At 56.2% G+C, this 8,020-nt stretch overlaps 1 protein-coding gene across 1 annotated transcript in view; it reads right to left on the reverse strand.

Moving 5' to 3' along the window:
- LOC122185343 (histone-lysine N-methyltransferase MECOM-like) overlaps nucleotides 1-3,083 on the reverse strand; it is a 132,893-nt gene extending 129,810 nt beyond the window's left edge. The window contains exon 1 of the mRNA XM_042881038.1: nucleotides 2,959-3,083. Coding sequence (XP_042736972.1) covers nucleotides 2,959-2,995 — 37 coding nt within the window. The 5' untranslated portion in view covers nucleotides 2,996-3,083. The remainder of the gene's footprint in view (nucleotides 1-2,958) is intronic.
- Nucleotides 3,084-8,020: the final 4,937 nt, after the last annotated feature.

Here is an 8,020-nt window from a genome sequence, read left to right on the forward strand (position 1 = left end):
GGGAGAATGGGAGAATGGGAGAAAGAAAAGGGGGAAAAAGAAAGAAGGAAAAAGAGAGAAAGGAAGGAAAGAGGGGGGAAAGGAGGGAGATAAAAGGAGGAGAGGGTTGGGAGAAGGAAAGAGAAGCAGGGAGGAAAAAAAAAAGGGGGGGAAAGGAAGAAAGAGTGAAAGGCAGACGCAGGCTCCACATCCTGAAAAGGGTTAATGCAGCGCCTCGTGAAATGTGCCCGGCATGTAATGGATTGTCTCGGCCGGCCCCCGCACCTCCCGCGCTGCAGCCCGCCGCTCAGAAGCCATCCGGGGACAGCGGCGGGTCCCGGGGCGGTGCGGAGCAGAGCGGTGCGGAGCGGGGCCCGGCTGCTCCAGCGCTGACGCGGGGCGGCGGCCGCAGTGCAGGCGCGGGTAGGGGTGGGTGACGGCGAAGTAATGGCAAATAAACGGCCTCGCTACGAGGGCCGGGAGCCTGGACGTGGCAAACGTCTCCCTACTCGAAAACAAATTCCCGGACCGAGTCTTAAACAGGCAAATAAACTCGCCGGCTCTTTTTTTCAATCAAGGCTTTTAAGTACTGGACTGAAGCAAATTACAGGCGCAGGAAAACCTGCTGAAACTTAGGAAAGTGTTATTTTACTATCTCAGATGGTTAGAGGGATCTGGATCTACCTTGGCTGCACTAAATTGCCTGTAAAAAAGCGGTGATAAAGTGTAAAAGTAACAAGTGCCTCCCTCTCGCCGTGTGTTCCCCTAATCTGATCACCTTCTGTCTCTTTACGAGGCTACTGGGTGGTGGGGGCCGAGCCGGGCCGGCTGCGGGGCTGCGGCTGCGGGGGTTATTTGGGGATACGGAAAGTCGGCGCAGGGGAAAAGCAGCGGCTCGGGGGCTGCGCGGCGGCCCCGCACCGACAGGGCAGGTGCAGAGCTCGGCCGGAGCCGCGTTCAGTGCCCCGCAGCCCCGCAGCCCCACGCACCGCTCCCAGCCGCCCGCCCTTCGCAAGCGCTCGTCTTTCCCCTTATTTTTAAAGCTGGAGTTTGGAAATATTCGCTTCTCATTCCTTCTTTCCGGTTTTGGTTTTTCTGATTGTTTGGTTTGTTTGGTGGTGTTTTTTTTTTTTCAGTATGATTTTCGGGGAGGAGGGAGCTCAAAAATGGCTTTTTTTAAAGTCATTTTACACTGAGGGCGAGAAAACGCGCACCTTGAATTGCGAGAGAAACGCTTTGATGAACAGCAGCGGCGGGCACGGCGCCTGGGCCAGTTTTATTTCACACGCAGAAAAAAACAGAAGTGAAATGACGAGGAGCGCTGTCTCCCCCGATCTCTGCGATTTGCCACCGAAGAGGGTTAAGAGGGTTCGGGCTGCAGAAACTTTTCTTTTCCCGGCCCCGAAAGAACGAAGCGAGAAGCTGAAAACTTCCCCAGCTGAAGCCCAGGGGTCGCCGCCAGCCCAGCTCGCCGCGAAACCGAGCCGCAATTCGGCAGAAAACAGAGTTTTTCGGAACGCCAAATAAAATCTCTCTATATAATCTCAGCTTTTTAGCCACTGTTCCCTTTCGGAGCGAGCTGCGAGCGAACGATTATTAACGCAACGCTTGCGGTTCGGTGGAAAGCGCTGCTGGGGCAGCGGGAGCCGAGGCGCAGTGCGGAGTTGGAGCTGTGCGGGAGGGCAGCGCTGCGGCCGGGGGGCGGCGGGCGGGGGGGCGGGGGGGCGCGGGGCCGCCGGAGCCGAGCGGGGCGGACAGCGCGGCTTCGACGCGTGTTTGTTTCCTAATCGAGTGCGCTGCGCCGCACGCTTGAAAATCGCCACATCGAACGCGGGTCGCTGCTGTTATTGTTACGGTTCGCGGGGAAGCCGAGGAGGATCCGGAGAGATCTTTCGCTTCCGCGCTTGTCTATTTTTTTTTTTCTTCACAAATAAAGGGTAAATAAGCAGCTGGTTTTTGCGTCACACAACTTATGCAACATTTCATCTGACTTTTTTTTTTGTCTTTTCGCCTGCCTGTTGTTTTGCCATCGCCATGGCTATCAACTGCAACTTGCCCAGATGTGTCAGAGGAAATAAAGACATCAGCTGCTTTTAAAATAGGACGCGAAAGGTGGTGAAGTTTTTTTTTTTTGTCGAGTCCCTCGTTTAAAAGAAAAGGTTGCGTTTAAAGAAAGATCCCTATCAGAGAGGAGAAACGGACGGGGCGAGCGTTCGGCGACTCATAGAACCGCTCGGCATTCGCGCGTGGCCGGCCGGGTCCTCGGGAGCGGCCGAAGCAAAGAAGCGCCGGGCCGGCGCAGAGTCCCGCCGTTCCGCTCCGCTCTCCGCGCTGACCCGCGCAGGCTGCAGCCGCCCGCTGCGCGCCGCGCAAAACCCGCGCAGCCCCACGCGTGCGGCGCTCCCACGCTCCGCTCTCTTCGCTTCGTCCCGCGCCGCGCGGATATCGCGTGCGTGAATATTGCTTGCTAGAGGGGGACGCAAGCGGGGGTCGCGCCCGCTACCTGTGCCCGGGGCTCGCCGAGCTACGGCCGCCCCTCGGTGCGCGCACACGCAAACACAAACACGCACACAAACTCACACGCACGCACACACCTCCCCATCCCCCCGACCCACCCCCCCGCGGCCCCCGGCCCTACGGACGGCCGACAGCGCCCACTATAGGGCTCGGATCCCCTCGCACCCCCCTCTCTCTCGGATCCCCCCCCTCCAGCCCCCGGCAGCGGCAGCAACTTCCAGCGCTCGCCACTGAACTTTTCCTCAACTCCTTCCCCACCTCCCGCCGGGCTCCCGCAGCCCCCACGCCGGCTCCGGCCCCGGCCCCGGCTCCGACCGCCGCAGCCCCCCGGCCCCCGCCGGCTCCCCCGGGCCGGGCCGGGATGCTGCAGGTTGCGGGGAGCTCCGCGCCGCACCAGACACGTCTATGCAACATGGCAGAGAGCGAGGGGGAAAAGCCAAGAGAAAGGGGGATTGCACCTACTTGCGGCCAGCTTCCTCGCCCTGCCTTTGGATCGCATGCTGCCAGTCCCGCGGCCGATGCCGGCGTGGGGGGCGGGGGGGGCTTTTTTTTTTTTCCTCCTGGAGCTTTTCCTCCTTTTTCGCTCCCCCTCTCCCTCTCTCCTCTCCCTCTCCCGCACACACACTCTCCCTTTCTCTCAATCCCGGCTCGCTATCTCTCCAGCATTGTCAGTTTGGACACCTTCGCACATGCGCACGGGCGGCTCCCCCCCGCTCTTCTACATTTCAGCGCCGCCAAAAAAAAGTTTGCAGCGATCCATCACCGCCGGAGGGGACCCTGACAGCCGGCACCGGGGCCGGACCGGGCCGGGACGACGCGTGCAGACGCCGCCGGGTGCGGGACGGGGCCGTGGGGCTGCCGCTGTGTGCCCACGCAGGGACGGAGCGGGAGATCCGCGCTCGGCCGGGCAGGGCCGGAGTGGAAGGAATGACACTTTCTTTCTGGCTTTTGATTCCCCTTTCTTTCTTTTTTTTTTTTTTCTTTTTTTTTTTTTTTTTTTTTTTTTTTTTTTTTTTTTTTTTCTTTTCTTTTCTTTTTAAACTTTATTCATATTCATCCCGCTCTGGCGATTTTGCAGCATTTCAATAGTTTGTTCTCATCCGGCAGCAATTATCGTGGATCTCTGGGTGTATATATAGGCAGAGAGATATTGGATTATGTTTAATTATGTATGCATCTCATCACATCGTACACTTGCCCGGCGCACACACGTTCCCCACCTCGAACTCCACTCGGTCAGAAAAAGCGATTTTAGAACAGCAACGCCGACCGCTCTCATGCGCTTTAATTACAGGCTTTGCCAATCAAAGGGGGAGCGCTCTGAAATTGGGAACTCCTTTAGGGGATAGCAATGTCCGAGGTATGAATCAATCCAAACTACGTATAGATTTTCCTCTGGTACAACCTCCTTGCATTAAACAGTTTTGTTCAATACCTTCCATGCGCTATTTATGTTCCCATTAATATCTGTTGCAAATCCTGCCAGACACCATAAAAGAAAATTACAATCTTTCAGACTCGGTGCTGCGCCAGTACATACACGCCACTCAACTTTTTGTTTCAACAAAATCCTCCCCATCGCCCCTTCCCCCATCGCCCGCAGCTCCCCGCCCCCCACCCGCGATCCCCCCACGCGTGGCTTTAGGGCCGCGCCGCTCCCCCAAAGCGGCTCAGGGACCTCGGCGCTCCCCAGGGAGCCGCGGTCGATGCCGTCGTTGTTTTTAATTGGCGATTGGGGTTTGCTGTGATGATTATCGCTATCGTTCTTGTAAGGAGGTGCCGCCGAGCTGGGTGCAGCCCGTGCCCCTCTCCCCGCGGGGTGCCGGCCGGGAGCCGCCGTCGCGCTCCTGGGTGAGCTCGGGTCGGGCTGCGGGGCTGCGCTCCGGACGGGGCGTTTTCCGACCCTAATCCCTGCCCGCGAGCAGCGCTCCTCCGAGCGGGGCCGCCCGAGCATGACCCTAAAACATCCCCCGCCGGACCCGCGCCTCAGGGAGACGCGAAAACCCTCGGCGATTTTGGACAATTCTCCTTCCCTTTCCCACTCTCGGGGGGGTCCCTTCGAAGCCGCCCCTCCGGCCCCGCAGGCGGCACGCACGGCGGACACCCGTGGGCTCCCAGCTGCGGCTTTCCCGGGCCGCGCAGCCCTGACCCCGCCGCCCGTCACCGCCACCTGCCCGCCGTCCCAGCGGCCCCGGGAGCCCGGCAGGTGCCTCGCCGCCCCCGGCCGCCCCCCGCCCCCTCCCCGGCCGCTCTCGGTGCCGCCCGCCTCGGGCTCGCCGCGCTCGGCACCCTTCCCCGAAAGTCCCGGAGAACCCCCCGGGAAATCCGTTTCGTTCCCTCGGCTGCCTCCCGTGCGGGGATGCGAGCAGCTCTCGTCTGCCACCGGCAAACAGAAATCTTTGCTTTTGGAGGGAGGGATGAAATTATTTCTAATAAACGCCGGGACACCCATAGCGCCCACTGGCACACGGGGTTCGGCGCGTTCCCCATAACAGGAAATTTTCTCTTCCTTCCATTCTAATTGAACGAGCCTCGCAGCCCGCCTGGAGGAAAGTTGGAATTCTTCATCGAGGTATTTGTTGTGCCATTGTCTTTGTGCAGTGAACTTTACGTCGCGTTATTCAATCTCAATCTATATTCTCCTAGCTACCAGTAAGATTAATTTAATCATTGTAATGCAATTATTAATACTGTTTACCCAACGCTTGATTTTGGGTTCGCTGTTAAGAAATTAAGCTTCTTGCTGGGTGACCGAAAAGCTACGCAGGGATTTCCAGCCCACGTTGAAATGAAACAGTCCCCTTTATTTAGTCTCAGAACTCCGGCTTTCAGCCGTGGGCTCAATTAGCCAAAATGGAAACAATTTTCATTCATTGCAATAACTCACTGTTCTGCTGATCACTTTCAAAATATACACTTTATTATTATACGCTGACCTCAGTGCCGCGAAGTGGCACGGCTAGAAAGAGGCAGAGGGATCTCTCCAGCCCCCTTGGGCTGTAATTATTAGAAATTAATTGGGTTCAGGACCCTGGGTAGCATGGGTAAATTAATAGCTTGTCTGGTTGTTTGAATCCGAATCCTCAGCCCCGGGAGAGCCGGGGGCTCCCAGCGCCGCTCCCCTCCGCAGCATTGTTTTCGGGGAGCTCTTGAGGGGTTAAAATCAAAAATAAAGATCCTGTATACTTGGAGCTGTCGTGCGGGAGTAAAAGTGAAAAGGGAGCCTTAGGCAAAAGGAAATTACTGCAAGCCCGCGTGACCTTTCCGAGAGGTAATCAATCAAGTGATCAACAGGGATATTTATCATTGCTAGATGGGGCTACTTTACAACTGCGCGGAGGGGGGGGGGCACCACGCACACACACAAAAGTTTGGATAAACCCGAGAAGTCTGAAGACAAACACGGCGGCTTTAATCGCTGGGAAGACTGCACGCTTTCTTTTCAGAATGGAAAGGAAGGGAGAAAACCGCTCTGAAGTTTCCCAGTGGAAAATGCCTCCCGTCCTGAGGTGGTCACATGGAAGCTGTCCGCTCTGCTCTGCGGTCCTGGGAACGGCTGGGAGCGACAGATGCGATTGAAAAAAAAAAAGAAAAAAGAAAAAAAGAAGGAAAGAAAGAAAGAAAAAAGGTCCAAATACAAGGGAAAATAATAGCCAGAGATGGAAGCTTTGATAGCAGCGCTCGGTGTTTGTTTTCATGTAATGTGTTTTTATTTGCTGGCTCCAAACGCGGCGGCTGCAGAGCGCGGTCCTGGCCGCCTCTCGTCCCCGAAACGGTTAATTCCGAAAAGCAAACAAAACCAAACAGAACCCCCATGCCCTCTGTTATATGAAATCAGCGATCTGGTTCAATTAAACTCGCTCTCCATAGCATAAAGCATCCACCGCAGTACAGGCAATGAAAACCAACAATAAAAGCACATGCATTTTCTGCGCAGTTTCCTTCTCCCTTGTAAAATACGCCGTCGTGTAAGCACCAGACGTTTAATTTTGCTTCCTATAACTTACCGGATTCCTTAACAAACCTACTTACGACCGCTTTCCTCCCCCCCAAAACCCCTCGCCTTCTATCCCGCGCCGCGCACACAAAACCTCCTCCGCGCTCCCCGCACCGAACGGCGGCGTTGCGCGGAGCCCCGACGCGTCTGCGGGGAGCGCTGGGCAAAGCGGCGGCCGGCGCTGCGCTGCGCTGCCCGCTGCGCGAGGCCTCCCGCCCGCCTCCGCGCTGCGCGGCACCCCGCGGTCTGCGGCGCCCCCCTGCGGCCGTGCCGAGGAACTGCAGGGCGCGGGGACCGGAGCCGGAGGGGCGCTGGGGGGCCGGAGCCCAGCGCTGTGCGAGTGAACGCAGCTCTGGGGCTTGCGCTGAATTTTCAGTAGAGCTGGAGTTATGCTGCCCTGCCGAAAGACACTGGAAACGGCTTCATCTAAAGCAGAGGCAGGCTTGACCAAACCGAGGACTCTGTCTCTAGGGAATACGGGGGGAGGTTTAAATCCCAAAAGCCCTACAAGATGCTCCAGAGAGGCACAGACAGCCCCTCTCTGGGGAACTGGCTCAGCACTGTCGTACAGGAAGGCGGCAGGGCAAGGCCAGCCCCAAACATGCAGCAGGGCTCCCACATCACAGCCTAAACGTTAATTTCTCAGTTTACTCCAAGCACAACCAATGCCCTCAAGCCAAGCTCCTACCAAAGACTTAAAGCTCTTTTTTTTTTTCTTTCTTAGGTCAAAAAAGTCCTATATTCACATCCTCTAGGGATTATCCTTAGTCTGTACTGCTCTTTAAGTAGCGGCAGTGGAGATGTAGGAAGAAAAACTAAAGAGGAGGAGGGGAAAATAATTACAGGCCACTAGAGAAAAACAAACACGTTCTGAATGTAGACAAAACATCGAACAGTGGGGAATTAATAGCATGACAAATCAAAAGGGAAAAATGCCAGCCGAGATCAGCCGAAAGTGAACATCCTATTAAAAGCAGAAATAGAATAATCAAAATTGCAGAGCAACACAGAAAGGAATTCAAAAAGCAATCTGAAATAAAAACGAAAGGATGAAGTAAACTACCCCAGCACCGGGCAATGGTTAAAGCTGATGCATACAGGTTAAAAGAAAAGCAGCCTCACTGTGCTGGGTGAAGGTTTGATGCCACAGCTGTGATGGATACCAAGAGGGCCAGGCTGGCTCCCGCTATGCAAAATACCTGGGCAAGGTGAGAAAAACCCTGCAGAAGGAGGGGGGCTCTCTGGATCCCCCAAGCCAGCAGCCTCCCAGGGCTCTACAGAAGGAAGGAGCTGGGGAGGCTGGGCTGGAACTGGAGCCCCCCAGGCGGTGCCCACAAGGAAACGGTGTAACGAGCAGTTGCTGCAACAGGGCAGCACTGCTGTGCTGGGAGGGCTCCTTCTGCTGGAACTGCATTGGGAGCACGCTGCTCAGTGCCAGGGAGGCTGGGGAAGCTTTCGGTTATCAAACTGAGTGAGATAATGTGACTAAATATAAGGGCACAACTGGAATGGAATGAGAGGAGAAAA

The sequence above is a fragment of the Lagopus leucura genome, unplaced genomic scaffold, assembly GCF_019238085.1.
Source record: "Lagopus leucura isolate 7727_CA_CO unplaced genomic scaffold, USGS_WTPT01 Super-Scaffold_100029, whole genome shotgun sequence".
Lineage (NCBI taxonomy): Eukaryota > Metazoa > Chordata > Aves > Galliformes > Phasianidae > Lagopus > Lagopus leucura.